The sequence below is a fragment of the Vigna umbellata genome, chromosome 2, assembly GCF_029865625.1.
Source record: "Vigna umbellata cultivar VRB3 chromosome 2, Vumbellata_1.0, whole genome shotgun sequence".
In the NCBI taxonomy this organism is placed as follows: Eukaryota; Viridiplantae; Streptophyta; class Magnoliopsida; order Fabales; family Fabaceae; genus Vigna; species Vigna umbellata.
In genome coordinates this window covers 45,038,384-45,056,206 of record NC_142166.1, presented here as the reverse complement: position 1 = coordinate 45,056,206, position 17,823 = coordinate 45,038,384, and the positions used below count along the sequence as shown (strand labels likewise).

Genomic DNA, 17,823 nt, shown 5'->3' with positions numbered 1-17,823 from the left:
AGCAACACCATCATCTTAGAAGCAACAATCAAAAAGAGTATAAACTGCTTGCAAAGGAGCACAATATGCTTTTAGAGCACAGTTTGTGTGCGAAGGAGCACAATCTGCTTGCGACGGAGCTTAGTTTGCTTACTTGTGAAGGAGCAAAGTTTGCACTGCATCAAATTAGTTAGTTTCCACTGCATCAAATCAGTTAGTTTGCACTGCATCAAATCAATTAGTTGCACCGCTTCAAATAGAGCATTTAAGCTTAGGATTTTTGTTTTTTTTAATATAATTTAAAATTTATGGGTGAGTTGGTAAGCTAATCCGACTTATCATGGATTCAATTCAAGTGAGTAAGTTTCTTAGTTATATTGAGTTCAATTTTAGCCTATGTTGAGTTTTGCAAAAAAAAAAATTAAATCTAACCCGGTTCAAACTTGTAGTGAATCAGATTAACTGATGAGTTTTAATTCATTCTAACAATTATACGTGATGTATAAGAAGATACTGTGTGCAGAAAAATAGGGTAAATTGGAAATAAAAATCTATGCATTTAAGTGTGGAAAGTAAATACATATTTAAGTGTATAAACCTAATTTTTTTTACAGTAAGATTGACTAAATTTGAAAACACTTTGTACTCTTGACTAAAGCTGTGATTTTAATTTGAAACCCCAAGGCCAACCTTGACCCTTCTTTAAAATAAGCCCCATTTTCTTAGCCCACGTTTCAGGGGGCTTTTTCAAAGCCCCTGACCCCAAAAGCCTTATGAAAGAGATTGATATTGGGTTAGGGCCGGGTCAGCCCCTTGACCCCAAACAACAGTTTTCTCGCACTCTCACAACTCCTTTTTTTGGCATCATTTCCTTCCCATCTCTTAGAAACTTTCCTCCCCGATCATTCTCTTACAAGCACAAACCTACTTCAATCTCTAAAATCCTAAATTCAAATGCAGAGAACACTCCCACGTGGGATATGGCCAAATTTTATTAAAAGGGCTTACTTGACAGTTCTACTCTTGACAACGAAGTTCAAGTATAGAAAAGGTTGTCTAGTGAAAAAGAAATTATAAAAGTTTTGAAAAATAAAAATATGTATGATTTTTTTTGTGAATGCAATCTAAAACATCGTTTTACGAAAAGACATTACATCTTTTAAATGAAAGACAATTTAAATTAAGAATAAAAAAAGTATTAGATAAATTTTACAAATATAAAAATCAAAATATTAATTAGACCAATTAAATATTAAAAAATAAAGTGTCCAATGCTCTATAGAACCATCCAATGTTTTATAAGAAGCATTACTAATATATTTCTAAAATTTATACTCGTATTTCGTTTACAAATACGTCAAAATCAACTTTTTAACAGAATTTCACAATAAAGATGATAAGTATAAGTTTTGAAATTGGTACAAAAAGTTACATGTGTGATTAAAAATAAAATACCATAATATAATTTATTTATTTGAAAAAAGGTAAAACTTTTATATTAAAATAATTTATTTGGATAAAGTATGTTAAATGAGTTTTGATGAAAAGTCAAGTTGATTATGTTTGGAACAAATGTTTATTTGAATCAGTTTGAGTTGAGTCAACTTGATTCATGATTGAGCTCATTTGGTTTTGACCAAAAGTCAAGTCTATTAATTTGAGATTGAAAATCGAATTGAGTTGTTCCATAGGTAAAGACGAATCAGACTAAATTAAAGATCAAAGTCAAAAGTCAAGACATGTCAACCCAAAATTAAAAAAAGAGATTAATTCACTGTGTCAGAAGTAAGGTTAGTTGTCTTGACTCAGAGTTAAAGGTCAATTAAATGAGAGGTTATGACAAGTTCACTAGTCGAAGGTCGAGATAAGTCTTACAAGCCAAGAGTCAAACGTTGTCAGCTTGGACCGAAGAATGAGGTCATTTGACTCGTAGCCAAATGTAAAAAATAAATTTAGATTAAAAGTCGAGACAAATTATCATAAAAATTGAGATTAATCGATTAGATTGAAGATTGAAACTAATCGTCAAATATCGAATGTCAAGCTAGATCAACTCGTATCAAATGATAAAACCTAAGTAAATCCAAATATTTTTTAAACATATTTTTGTTTTGAAAAAAAATTATTATTTTTTATCTAACACAATAAAATTTAAATTTAAAATATTTCAATTATTTAATTCAAATAAACTATTTCAAATTAAAAAAAAATAATTATAATTAATCTAAATATTATATATTTTATTTTTTAAAAAACTTTTCAAATTCATCATCCAAATAATCTCATAGAAGACTATTAAAAAGAGAAATACAATTATGCACAAAAGTAAGTTGTTAATGAATAAAAATATAAAAATATTCTCAATTACATGCCCCCAAAGGTTCATCTTCAATATTTTTTAAAATATATTATGACAATATATGTAGAGTTTATTATATACAAGAATATAAATTTATATATAAGATAAATACATTCCATCCTATGCAATGGTTTTTTATGCCATAGAGAATATCCGTTTGGGATGACTATTGTTTAAGCTGTTTTGCCTTGAAAAAGGTGATCTATTATTAGTTTATTCTAAGCAAAATTTTGTAGTTTGTTTCTTCTAGCAAAATTTTGTAGTTTGTTTCTTCTAGCAAATTTTGTAGTTTGTCTCTTCTTATTTTTAATTTACCATGAAAGGTGCCCAGTCATTGAGTCTTTAATTCTATTGGTTTTAGATACAGTTTCTTCAAGATAACTAACATTTTTATTATTATAGGCACAGTAATAATGTTTTATGTTTAGACGTTTATTGACTAATATCAACAATATCAAGGAATGTAGCATGAAGTTACATTATTGAAAAAAATTACATTATTGTGAGAAATGATTTTAAATTAACATATACTTTTCATTTCAGCCCTTGGATGTTGACCTTGTAAGAGATATGAATTTTTAATTTAAAGCATGAATTATAAAGTATATTTATCATGATGAGGTGTGATTATAACTCATTTGATGACCACAATACTAAGAATAAAATGTTAGTATAGCAAATATCTAGATATGAATGAGGCATATTCATATTATTTATGACCATCATATTTTGTAAAGAGAAAATACCTATAGACATCTTACAATATAAAATGCAAACATACAATAAATAAAATCCATAAAACAGATAATAACCTCGTAAACTATTATTTATTTCTATTATAATATATTTCATTTGGGATAATTCTGGTATCACCATCCATTGGTTATATCAACAGATTGTTGTGTATTAAAAAATTATCGGAATTGAGTGGTCTAGTTTATAATTCCTGTTGTAATAATAATATTTGTTATATCGCTATAACTAAACTCACTTAAACACCTTAACTTATGAAGATTTATTTTCATATGAAAGATCTGAGAGAGCTTTGTTAAATTATGACTGAACCAAACCAAAATAAAATGAATTTCTTATATATAATTTAAAATTAACTTATTCTGTTGAAATTAATCTAGTATAATTTATTAAAAATTTGATTTTAGATTAATGGTATGTCATTTTTATAATTCGTATTTAACCTTTTTTTTTTTATTTTTTATTATAATTATTTGAGATTGTATACAAGTATATTAAATTGACATAAGAAATAATAAAAAATTACTACAAACCACACCATTTGTAAACAAAACATATAAATAATTACTAGCAACAAATAGAAATGCAATAATTATTATAAACTATTTTCACTTGGTTTTGTATTAATTATTATATTATATTATTGTATATTAATCATATAAAATATGTGTATGAAGGTCTGACTAAATTTTGGAGAAAGAATAAAGGAAATTATTATGTATAAGTACTATTTTAGTTATTTCATATATCGAAATAAAAAAAGGGTTATCTATTTGAGATTAATGAAACTTTTTCTAAAGAAACAAAAGTTAATACCTAGAAAACGAAAGACTCGGTTGATATTTTTAATTTTTTTTCTAATTAATTATAATTATTCTCCTTCTTACGGTTTTGCGAAAACAACGTCCGCATTTATATTAAAACTTATTGACTAAGCAGATGCAAATCCTGTTTCTGAACTGTATCCCAGGTGTGGCATAGCGCAGCTCGCCTTCACACTGCCCACGTGGACTCTTATAATTGGTATGTGATTTTCTCACTTCCAATTCTACCCCTACTTTACCTCAACGGAATTCTTCGTTCAGCGACGTAGTAGCAAACTTTGTTATTGATTTTGGAGACCGAGGGAGGGTGGCCGTTACTTATATCTGTGTTATCACCGGAATCGCTCTCTCATCCCACCGGAAAACATTGATCCTGTCGTGGCCGGCGAGAAACGATGGTGAATGCCTTAGTTGAGCGTGCCACAAGCAGCATGCTTGTGGGTCCTGATTGGGCTTTGAACATGGAGATCTGTGACATACTCAATCGCGACCCTGGGTATGTATACCTTCGGATTTTTGCTTTTTCTTCATTTTTGACGTTATGGAGAGAGTGCGCGCGTTTTTTTTTTGCGCGCGTTTTTTTTTGCGCGTTCTTCTTCTTTCTCTTCGTTTTTGTTTTGATAGAACAGTTCTATTTTGCTTTTGAGATTTACTGCGGAATTATTATGAACAAAAAATGCGCGAGCAGATTTCTAGTTTCTTTGGTTTTCTGTTATGAATAAATTCTGACCTGATAAAATAAGTTGTAGATTGAATTATGAATTTGTTGATGGATGAAGATTACCAGTTGGCTTTTCCCCTTCCTTCTGTCATATGTTTCCTCTGTTTTATCATTTATTAAACCACAATGATGGTTGAGATTTCAACTTCGCATTGTTTTATTACATGTAACAGTAATCAAACACAGGAATTTGAAATAGGAAATTTCACTTTGTTGATTGAGGATTGAGTTCCGTTGTTCATTAATCAGTTAGGTATAGGGATAGTAGATAGCTATTATGGATTCTGCGATCCACTTGTTCGGCTGATGCTGTGTTATGTGGAATTTGCTTCTGGTTGCTATAAGTAGTCAGTTCCTTTGTATGGGACATTTTAAGCCTTCTAGGAGTTAATAGTTTTGTGTTTGTGCTCATCAGATTACTTTTCGTAATTTGGAATTATATCTGAAAAATCCTATTTATTGTTTTCAAGTTGACTGTGAATTGCTTTTGTCTTTTTTGCAATGGGAAGAAGGGGTGACAGATCTCTTTTTGTTCGTTATTTATGTTTCTATGCATTTCTGAGTTTCCACAGTTTGGAACTGGAATTTTCTTTTTTTAACTGGTGTTGATATGTAGTAGTTCGACCATAGGGCAAATATTCATTGGCCCATTGATGCTTACCTGGGATGAGCTGGAACAGATATAAATGTTTAACTGCAATATTTTGTTCAAAACTTTGATTTTGTTTCTTCCTTTGGGCTTTGAGAGTATGCTAACTCAGTTTGGTTATATGATTTATCAGGCAAACAAAGGATGTTATTAAAGGTATAAAGAAGCGGCTTGGAAGTAAAGTTCCTAGAGTTCAAATAAGCGCATTAACTGTAAGCTCATGTATTTTATACATTATTCAATCTGCTTTAGGGTCAATGTTTGTTTTATTTATTCACTTTTTTAGATTACTCAACATTATAGTATGATTTAATGTTTCTCTCTAATAGTCCGAAATAGACACACTAGTGCAGCGAAGGGCTTTTACCGCGGTTCATTTTCACTATACGTCGCGGTTCTTGAACCGCGGCATATTCAGCCGCGGTAGTAAGTCAGACACTTTATACCGCGGTTCGAACCGCGGTATATAGTCTGCGGAATATGCCGCGGTTGTCTAGGGAACCGCTGCCTAAACCCTAAAAAAAATTTTAAAAAAAAATTAAAAAATGCACTATATGCCGCGGTTGAACCGCGGCATATAGGCCGACGAATATGCCGCGGTTAGTGTCAAAACCGCGGCCATATGTCTCGTTTGTAAAAAAAAAACGAAGCACTATATGCCGCGGTTGTGGTTAGAACCGCGGCATATTCCCCTGCAGTTTTTTAAAATTGCAGGTCTGTTTTTGTGATATCCATTACCACAAAAACAGACCTGCATATAAAAACATTTACAGAAATTCAATTTCAACATAACAAACACATGTTCAAATGTATTTCAACATCAAATAAAGTAGAGAGTCTAAGAAAATTCTATCTAATCAAATGCATTGTTTAAATCTAAATCTAAGAGCTATTGTATAATCTAACTATATACTTCGCAGCAGCGTTCCTAATGAATAGTAGTGACTTCTCAGGAACTGGTGTAGTAGTCTTGAATCTCTGCAAAAGACAATTCATTTTAATTAGTGTATATGAATTCAACATTTGTTAAAAAATCAAAATTTGTTAAAGTTAAATATTACCGTTTCCCAGCTTCTTGTGATGTGAGAACGAACAATATGGGTCATCCAATACATTACATAGTATCCACACTCATATGACCCATTTTGTCTGTTACACTACAATATATCATCACAGTTGATAATAGTTAGTGAATAACATTTGTTATAAAACAATTATAACAAAGTCAGACTTTAGCATATGTCAAACCTTGAGAGAAATCCAAGCAATCTTTCTACTCTTAGCAATTGATCTCCCGTCCATCATCATACTTGCTGGAATAGAACTGTATATAAAAAAATGTTTTAGCATTCAGTTATATAACAAAGAAAGTCCAAACATTGAGGTTCTTACCAATCAATTGCTTGTCTGAGTTGTGTGGGAGGAGGCCTGTGCAATGAGCAGAACCACAAAGCATAGTTGTCTTGCACAGACATAACAAGAAGTTGCCAATGGCGCCTGAAATTCATAATAACGTAACTATTAAATATTAAAATCACATATGGAACATTATTATGTTAACAAAGTTCACTTACCCGGATATATAAGGCAAAAAGTATATTTTCTTGCCCCTTCCAAAACTTCTTATCAGACTCATGTTGATATGGTCAAAATCATTTGATTCATGAATTTCTTGGGGATCAATGAATCCATAATCATCAGAACGCCCCAACTTATTAGCGACCCCAAACATATACCTGAAATCAAAAATTAACTTTGATATAAGGATACTTGATATATAAATCAATTTTATATATAAATAATTGGTCATAGACTTACATCGTCCATAGTTGAATAATTGAAATATTCAACTCTTGTGTTCCCGACGCAAGCTCACGGACATCTTGGCTATTAAGGTATATTGGGACCTCAGAGCCATGCCCAAATACATTTGCATCATACTGAACCTCCAAAGGCTTATCATCAAGGATGTCAGCAAGTAGATGCAATGAAGAAAGAGGGTCATCCTCAGATAGAGGAATCTTCTGTTGTTCCTGCGTCTGTTGTTACATGAAAAGATAAGATAAGTTTTGACATCAAAAACCTTTAAAATTGAGAAGTGTAAAGAAGAATTTCATACCGAGGGGTCAGAAACTGGTTTAACCAAAAATCTAGGCCAAGTGATAAACGACTTATATGCTTGTTCCACAGTGAAAATCTCTTCCGTGGACAGTGGAACCGAGGCATCTGGCATGATCATTTCATCCACTGAGACCTTCACCTCATCCTCTAATAGTTGCATACCATGACATACAGTCGCTGACCTAAACTCTGTTCCACGAGCTACCAGCACCATCTCATCTTCTTCTAAAATGTATAGCAGACATGGACTACCATCGTCCATGTCATCCTCTGGGATGGCTGATGCGGAACAACTTCCTTTGCCGCTTCTCCCTGTCAGAGTAAATGTTAGATTATACAAGAGATAGAAATAATTGCACATAAATGTTTATTAAGTTTACCTGTGGGAGGGGGAGGGACCACATGTTCCTCTATAGGAGACTGCATCGGGCGCATGCTCTGAAACTGCTCCTGGTAGAGCATCTGGAATTCAGCCCTCACCTCGGCCCTGATCTCCTGCATAAGGTCTTGTCGGACCTTTTTTGTGATCTCTTCTGTCATCCTTTGTGTATCGCTGTACGAATATGAAGGCTGACGAGAAGAGCTCCCAAAATAATCTGTAATGCCTACTCCAGGACCTGCAGCACGTACACGTCCAGGGTGCTCAGGTCGTCCAATTGCAGCAGCAAGAATATCCTGGCGACCCTCTGGAGTGAATTGGCCTTGGGAGCTCTGCTCAACCAAGGCGTCCTGTAACATTACAAAACACCATTATTCTTTAAATAGTTTAATGTAGTATGTATAATGACAATATTTATTATTTTAGGAACAGTGATAACTTACAATTTTTTCAGAAATCTCTCGTGCAGTGTCGGAAGAGTAGGTGCCCGATGGTCGCATACGGGCCAACTTCCATTTCTCATGTCTAGACGGTGGAGAAGGAGGCTGAGGAGGGCTACCACTCTGAGATGGTGGTATAGCATCTGCCTTTTGCTTGAGGATTTTCTCCTCAAGCTTCCTATACCCACCACGAGATAATAGGTGGGGGTTTTTGTTCTTAGCACTTGTTCCTTGTGCTTTGCTTCTAATTGCCTGTCACATACACATTAATTAATGAGTTCATATGATATATATTTGTTAATGAGGAATTGAATAATATGAACTACACTAACCTGCCATTCCTCTGACATCCGACTCTCTTTAAAAACCCGCCAAGTCTCCTCATCAATGGACTTATATGCATTACATGGAGTTTTATGTTTAAGGTGTCCAAAGATGTACCTTGATGTCAACTTGCTTTTAAAGTTTCTGAAATTTTCTGCAACAGTTGACAAACACTTATTTCTAAGTGTTGGGACATTTGGAATGTCAAATGTCATCTGAAAAAAACATAATAAAGTTGTATTAGTACAAAATTATCAATATAAACAAATTATAATTCAAATGCTATTAACTAACTTACCAATATATCTTGCCAAATAATGTTCCGATCACCCTCGGACACATGATCAAAAGATGGAATGAGAATGCTAATCTTATCACGTGCCACTACTCCAAGGTATGATCGGAAGTCATCTGCATAGGGGCCAGTTGCCACACCCGTGGTGACATTCACATTCACCGGAGTTCTTTCACCACTATTTTTCCTGATTAATAGTTGTTTCATCCTAGTGGGTCCTCTAGTGGATCTGGGTGGGGGAGCCTCATCCCCTGAAGAATGTGGATGATCAGCCATATATCTGTCAAAATAAATAACAACATTAAATTTTCTTTCAAGACTTATGTAATATCATATAAATTAACAAAACATGTAATAGTATCCAAATTGAAAATTCATACATAAAGATATGGATTCATCATATGTATATTCCCTCATCATGATCTGACCGAATTGCATGTACATCATCGTCAACTACAGATTGGTCATCCAACTTTGTTGTAGTTTGAAATGAATGGTTGTCAGCAATATCAATATTAATTAGATTGTCTTCGTTAACTTCAATTTGTTTTTTGCCTTGAAGAGCAACATACCAATGGTCAGACGAAGGATCTTTGACATAAAAAACTTGAGATGGTTGATGTACCATGATAAACGGTTCGTCTCGATAACCCACCTTGCGAAAATCAACCAGTGTCATACCCGAGTCATCTATTTTCACACCACTCTTATTGTCAAACCACTTACACTTGAACAATGGAACGGAAAACTTGGTGTAATCAACCTCCCATATCTCTTCTATTATACCATAATATCTCATTGATCCAAGTACAGGAGATTGATCTTTTGATGTGGAAAATTGAAGTGACTCAGCTTCTAAACTGACTCCACTATTTTGTACTGTGCTTTTATCATCCAAAGTCTTCGTATAGAATGTGCAATTATTGACTTCATAACCTGTACAACACACGACATCAAACTTCAAACCATTTGCAAGCCACAATAAAGTTTCAGAAGAATGTGGCTCTTTGTCAATTTCAGATTTGAACCAAGACATAAATGTTTTGTTATGCTCCATCAATTGCCATTTCTCTGATTGTCTTGGATTTTGATTCTTAACAATGGCTTTGTGTGCTTCCAAAAAAGGGATCACCTCGTCTGTGTTGTTCAATATATAAAGATGCGCTTGCAACAATTCTTCGCGATCTTTTGTCACCACATTGACACCTCGGATGCTTTTACTTGTAGAAAATTTATTCAACCATGCTGTGCGAGGAACTCCTATTGGATTCGTTGATGTCATGTAATCTGAACAAAACTCGATACGTGGTAAATTAATCCAATTTCGATCCATATTCCTAAATATTACATAAATAATATTTTAAGGTTTATAAATAATACAAGAACTACAACACACATTACCAAAACTATAGCAAAAATCATACCATACATTACCAAAACTATAACAATTTCATGCATTATCAAAATTAAAGCAAAAATTATACCATACATTACCAAAACTATAGAACCTTCATACATTACCAAAACTATAGCATTATGCAAAAACTAATGAAGAAATCATCTTAACAATGCAAAAGGGCATAAATACCTGGAAGAAGAACGACGAAAACGCTTGGTGCAAAAAAAACGAAATCGCAAAGGAGTGGGAATGACGCGTTTCAAATGCTTTTGATCGGCCAAAAACTGTTGTTTATCGTCACAAATGAGAAAGAACCGAACAATTTGAAGTTTAAACGGAGAAAAATAGCGTATCGGAGATGATGGGAGTCGGAGGGAAAAGAGAAAACGCGAAACAGCGGCTTGCGGGAAGAAGACGATCACTGTTCAAAGTTTTAATTTTTAACTCTGAACGGGGGAATCTACCGCGGTTCACTACTTAACCGCGGTATAATAGGGGTATATGCCGCGGTTCTACGAGCAACCGCGGCATATACTTATTAAAAAAATAATACTAAATGGCATTTTTGAAATTATTTTCAAACTATATGCCGCGGTTGCCCGCTGAACCGCGGCATATACCTCGAAATATTTCAAATCAATATTAAATTAATTTCAGATAGCAGAATATGCCGCGGTTGCTCGTAGAACCGCGGCATATACCCCTGTAACGTACTCAACACAACTGCTTCCCAACTGCCTTCTGGGGAATTTCAGAAGTTACAGGGGGTATATGCCGCGGTTCCCCAGAGAACCGCGACATATACCCCCTGTAACTTCTGAAATTCTCTGACTGGCAGAGAAGTTGAGACGTTACAGGGGTATATGCCGCGGTTCCCCAGAGAACCGCGGCATATACCCCCTGTAACTTTTCAAATTCTCTGACCCAGTCAGCACCTGCAATAAATTGGCTGGGTATATGCCGCGGTTGTGCAGAGAACCGCGGCATATACTCTGTTATTTAATTTTTTATTCATACGTGGCGTCAAAGGCAATGGTTGACTGGGGTATATGCCGCGGTTCCCAGTAGAACCGCGGCATATATGTTCGTTTTATTTACAAAACTGCCACCGCGCACCATTATGCTGCGGTTTTCGTTGAACCGTGGCATAATGTGCGCTGTAAAAACCCGATTTTTTACTAGTGACATTTCCTTAAACCAACAATTCCTAGAGTTCAAATAAGTGCATTAACTGTAAGCTCATGTATTTTATACATTATTCAATCTGGTTTAGGGTCAATGTTTGTTTTATTTATTCACGTTTTTAGATTACTCAACAGTGTAGTATGATTTAATGTTTCTCTCTAATAGTCTGAAATAGACATTTCCTTAAACCAACAATAAGCTAAGAGCCTATAGTAAAAGCCTTGTCTGATTATAGATTCAAGTAATAATAGATGTCTTTAGGGACTGAAAGAATTAGGAAGAGAAAAAAAAAAAGATGTTAGAGAGAGATTCGGGAAAGAACAAGAAGTTTATTGAAACCGAGAGATGGAACTTTCAGAGTTTCCCATAGTCAACATTCCGAACAGAGGAAGTGGCTTTCTTGCAGGTACAATTAAAAATCCAAAGTTGACTCTTACAAACAACTGGCTTAGGTATGTATGTATACAACACCGCCTTATACTCACACACGTGACTACTAACAACCGGATGTAACTAATTCTTCTTTTTTCTAACATAAACCTGCCATGTCTTAGGAATCTTAGCCACATCTAAGACATGTTCTTCTATGGGCCTAACAATGTCATCACACATTCCCCAACATATATTCTTCAATCAAAATAAAAAAATTGTTGGAAGAGAAGAAAACTTTCAACTTGTATGATTCCTTGGATTAATTTTTGACTGTTGATAGATAAATAACTGGCTGGAAGCTTTTGTCTATTGACTATTATTTGGAGACTATGTAATGGAAATTTTAGCATAAGTCTCTTTTTTATGTTTATTCAATTATTATGGTATGCTTGCTAAACTTTTGAAAAGGACTCTTCCTCTAGAATGTTCAAACAACATTGTTTTATATTGTATGTTGTTTTCATCTTGGAAAGAAATTGTAAAATTTATTTTAGATATGTCTGCGTTGAGATGGTATTTTACTAATGTTAGGTTTGAGTTAGTGGTACAGAATGAAATATAACGGAATGAGATGGACTGGAATAGAATGAAATAATATTTCATTCCTTTATTTTGAAAATTTTGTAATGAAACAGAACCAAGATTTCATACCATTTTTGGAAAATGGAGTGGAAAGAATTATAACTTTTTAATTCCCATTTTATCATTATTTTAAACTTATCATCATCCTTCAGAAGCTGAGCTGATAATGATGTTAAAATTGGGTCGATAAAATACTTGATTCATAATCTAAAAGCTTTGTTCCACCAAGTACACTCCAAAGTTAGTGTGAAGAAAATTGAGATTCAGCAATGAAATGAAATGAATCATCATCTTCTCTGAATTGGTTTTGAGTAGAGGTCAACATTATGATGTATATGGAAATATAATGTTACATAAGGAAGTTACTGTTCTTTGTTCAGATTGTCTGTATGTTTGAGTTACTTTCCCTCCGAGAATACCTTAGAGCTGTATAAATTAGGTTTGCATAGATAAGGAAGATTCTGTATAGCCTGCTTATAATGAAAATACATGTTTCGTCTTTAATATTGGAAAAACTCATTTGTTTATCAATTCGACTGCTATATTTTAGCTTTTGGAGACAATAATTAAGAATTGTGGAGACATTATACACATGCATGTTGCCGAGAGAGATGTTCTTCATGAGATGGTTAAAATAGCAAAGAAGAAGGTACTGATATTTCTTAGAAGTTTCCAGAGCCTTCCTGTTTTATACGAAACTTCATCATGAAAAACATGTTTATCATATTTATTATGAAAACTGTAGATCAATTATCAGGTCCGAGAGAAGATATTGGCTCTTATAGATAGTTGGCAAGAGGCTTTTGGAGGGCCAAGATCAAGATATCCACAGTATTATGCAGCATACCAGGAGCTTTTGGTATGTTCATCAACTTATTTGCATTGAAATTTTCTTACAAAATATTTCAACTCTGCTTTCGATTACAAACAGGATGATTGGATACAGTTCTTAAAGGAGGCCCTTGCTACTTTTCTTTTGGACATAATTCTCATTATCTGATTGGTTATACGGGTTTTTATTTTGAGTATTCATTGTTACAATCAGGATATTTTCATAAATCTTTTTAAGTTTAATATTTGTTTATCTATTCCTTTTGTTCTATAAAGGATTTGTTTGTTTCAGCGTGCTGGGGCAACATTCCCTCAGAGGTCTGAGCGATCTGCACCTGTATTCACACCACTACAAACACAACCATTGTCATCATACCCTCAAAATATACGAGATACTTTTACTCAACAAGACACAGCTGAGTCCTCTGCAGATTCTGAGTTTCCAGCCCTAAGGTGCATTTCTATCTCTTGTCTTGTCATCATGTTTGTGGAAGTTGGCTTATATGTTGATAACTTCATATTGCTTGACATTCATCTATGGGCTTCTAATTCTCATGCTATCTTCAGACTTTTCTTTGATGGAATGTATTATGTAGTTCATTATCATCACTATCTATTACCGGTTTATATTTTTCTTTGTAGCTAAGTTGTCACATTTTGAAGGCATACACTTTCTTTTTATTTATAATTGGAATAGCATTGTGAACTGTTATCAATTAAGATGCTTGTTGCATCGTTTTTCTTTTAACCAATCCTAGCAAAATGAGGTGGTTTGTGGGAGTCGGTGACAAATGAAAGAAAATATGCAAGATTTTTCTTAAAGGAGGATTCAATCTTTAATAATTCGCTATTCATTTTTATCCATGTTTTTTTTCTTTATTATTTCTAGATGAAGTATCAAAGTGATAGGTAATTGAATTTTCAAGTTCCCTTTTTGTTTCTAGCTTTACCCAAGAGTATAATAAAAAGGCTAGTCTATATAGATTTGATACAGAAAATACAAATAGATATACGAGATGTCATTGTAGAGATAATATTCCTATTTATGCGATATAATAAACCTATAATTATCCAAATTCTAATCAAGTCAGGAAACTAATCATAAAATAGAAAATAAATATAAATTCTTAATCATCATCTACGATTCACTAAACTGATAAAAGATAAAGATATTATCAGATAAATTTCTCAAATTTTCTATAGACATAAAAGACACAGAAAATCATTTGATTCTTTCTTTTTAAAGCATTTTATAGGGTGTACTAAATTCTCTTTAACTAGTGTGCTTGGGCACTTGGTAGCATACCTAATTCTTTATTATCGTGTGAATTTCATGTGAATCTCACCAAACATATTCTTCATGGGGCACTGTATCCAATAATAGATTGTTATTATCATTTCTTTAATTATTTTGATGACAAAATTATGCTACATGGTACAAAGTGCCGTCAATAATGAAGCCTTGATTTGTTTTGATTGAACTTTCTATTGCCAGTTTGTCAGAAATTCAAAATGCACGTGGTATTATGGATGTTCTTGCAGAAATGCTCAATGCATTGGACCCTGGTAACAAAGAAGTAAGTTCTTTAATCCAAACTCTCAACTTTTGATGTACTTGAGTAAATAATATTTTTGAAGCTCAGGGCCTTTACCACGTTGAAGCATTGCATGATCTATGCAGTCGACCTCAAGTAGAGGGATGTTGTTGTTGTTGACTATTATCAACAAAACTACTGATTCTATTGAATGTGACATTTTTTGTATTCTATTTTCAGGGTCTTCAGCAGGAAGTTATTGTTGATTTAGTGGAGCAATGTCGAACATACAAGCAGAGAGTGGTACACCTTGTTAATTCAACTTCGTAAGGCCTCTTCCCGTTTTCAAGATGTTGCAAAGCAATTGCTGCCATATTATATATTTTTTACATGTTAACTCCACTTTTAGTTTTCTTTAAATCTAAAGGAAAAAACCTGTTAATAATGGTTCGCTTTTATCTACTTTTACAGGGACGAATCATTGCTATGCCAAGGCTTATCTCTGAATGATGATCTTCAGCGTGTCTTGGCCAAGCATGAATCCATTGCTTCGGGAACTTCTGCTTCAGGAACTTCTTCAGGAACTCCTGCTCAAAATCATACTGAGAATCTGAAGATTGCACCTACTGGAACACTTGTAGATTTTGATGGTCCTTTGGTTGATTTTGGAGATACCAGTAAACAGACGGATGGAAGGTCTTCCAGTGTTTCTTGTTGCACTTTATTATTGCTCTGCATTCATTACATATAATTCTATCAGTCTCACCCGATGAGAATCAAATAATTTTTATACCCTATTGGAATCCGTAATTCATTTCCATTTGTTATTTGTTTTTTACCCAGTAAGTTTTATATTTAAAATCAATTCCAAACTAAGTACCATGGATTGCTAGATATTTGTTTGTATTTTTGTCCGTGGAATAAGGTCTTTGCAGCTTAAGGCTTTGGAACCTTTTTGTGCTATTATTTTATTTTGGATACTTTAGTTTTTGTCATTCTTCATATTTGATCTTGGTAGCTGGGGGAGTTATCTGCTATCTGTTGTCAGAAGTCTCCATCTTTCTGTTTTGTTTCATATGTTTGTATTTGTTGCTGAATCTCATTTTTTTTTAACTTGTTAAAAAGCCTAGATTTGGCTGCAGAGTTGTAATATTATTGCTTCATGTATAAACGTTCAGAAGTAGATTAGTGTATGAAATTACAGGTTGACTTAATCCGTATGGCAACTTCTGGTTCTACGGCTTTTCATTTTAATTTAGTTTTGCAGGTCGTCTGCTAATGCTGAAACTGGGTCTCAATCTTTGAACCAGTTACTGCTTCCAGCGCCCCCAACATCAAATGAATCAGCTCCCCCTCCGAAGGTTGATCCTAAAGTGGACCTGCTCAGTGGTGACGACTATAACTCACCAAAAGCAGAGACTTCACTTGCTCTCGTTCCTTTAGGCGAACAGCAGCCAGCCAGCCCTATGTCTCAACAGAATGCCCTTGTTCTTTTTGATATGTTTTCTAATGGAAGCAATCCACCTACTTCTGTTAATATCCAGCCAATTAATGTTGCCGGTCAAACCAGTCCATTTTCTCCTCAATGTCAACAGCAGCAGACTTTCATATCTCAAGGGCTGTTTTACCCCAATGGAGGTGGGCCAAATGTTGGATCACCTCGGTATGAGCAATCACCGTATATGCAGAGCACAGGTCCTTCTTGGAATGGCCAGGTTGCGCAGCAGCAACAGCCTCCTTCACCAGTTTACGGTGCACTTAATGCTTCTCTATTTTAATTCCTGTTTGGCTCAAATCCTTTCACAAATGCTTACTCTTCTTTTTAGCAGTTGCTGTGATGAATTTTGATTTCTGACCCCTGATTGCTGCTTTTAAGTTGGTTAATGGCAAATTCATATCCCTTCAATATTTTCTTTCTCAATTGGCTTGCTGTATTTTTCTGGGTTGTTGACCGATTGGATTGGGGTGAATGTCAATGTATACGATTTGTGGTTCTCATATTTGAGATATTTTGCATCATTCATCCTTTTTCCGGTTTACAGGTACAACAAGTGGTGGATCATTTCCGCCGCCTCCATGGGAAGCACAACCTACAGACAATGATAGTCCAGTATCGGGCAGTCAATACCCACAACCATTGCAAGTCACTCAAGTGGTAATGACGCATATACAAAGTGCTGCACATCCTCAGGGACCTCAAGCGGCGGGGCATGACCAGGCTGTTGGAATGTATATGCAACCAAATGCTAGTCATATCTCAACAATCAACAACAATGTTCAAAGTAATCAATCAGGCTTGTACCCGCAGCATATTCAGGGTGTTGCCAGTCCCTATATGGGTATGGCTTCACATCCAATGCATTCCATGTATCCTCAACCAATGTATGGCAACCAATTCGTAGGATATGGCTATGGTCAGCAACCAGCGGTTCAGTATGTTGAGCAGCAAATGTATGGTTTATCGATGAGAGATGATGGTGCTCTGAGAAATTCTTACCAGGTCTCTTCTGCATCCTATGTGCCACCTATGAAGCCTTCCAAACCAGAGGATAATTTATTTGGGGACCTTGTTAACTTGGCAAAAGTGAAAGCAAAACCAACTGCTGACCGAACTGGTGGCGTGTAAAACTGTAATCGGGTTTGCATTTTTCACTTGTTTGCTATAAATCTTTTCTCTTTTTCTTAATTTTTTCATTTTCTTTTACATGAATATAATAATATATGTACATTGTTTAATTTGTTATAGTCTCAGTGTTCATTGTCCGGCAATTGGCAACAGATTATGTGCCTTTTTTTAGAGAAAAATACTGGACTAGAAGATCTAGTTATAGTTGTATTAAACGAATTCGCGTTCTCAATTAATTTTAAGCTTGTGATGAATTCGTAGGAACATAGTGGAATACATTCCCGATATTTGCCCTTTCCAAATCCACGTATTTACTATTCTTTAGCATGACGTTGTAACCACAGGTTCCCAATAACCATTGCCCCACACGTTTCTGACCTGTAATCCTA

The 17,823-nt window shown here is 34.4% G+C and overlaps 1 protein-coding gene across 1 annotated transcript; it reads left to right on the top strand.

Moving 5' to 3' along the window:
• The first annotated feature begins 4,043 nt into the window (after positions 1–4,043).
• On the top strand, positions 4,044–17,698 carry LOC124840597 (TOM1-like protein 9). Its single transcript, XM_088107035.1, has 10 exons — positions 4,044–4,411; positions 5,419–5,497; positions 12,993–13,091; positions 13,188–13,301; positions 13,566–13,726; positions 14,769–14,850; positions 15,049–15,134; positions 15,280–15,504; positions 16,076–16,560; positions 16,851–17,698. Exons 1-10 carry the CDS (start codon positions 4,311–4,313, stop codon positions 17,432–17,434), a joined length of 2,016 nt encoding a protein of 671 aa, XP_087963161.1. The 5' UTR covers positions 4,044–4,310; the 3' UTR covers positions 17,435–17,698.
• Positions 17,699–17,823: the final 125 nt, after the last annotated feature.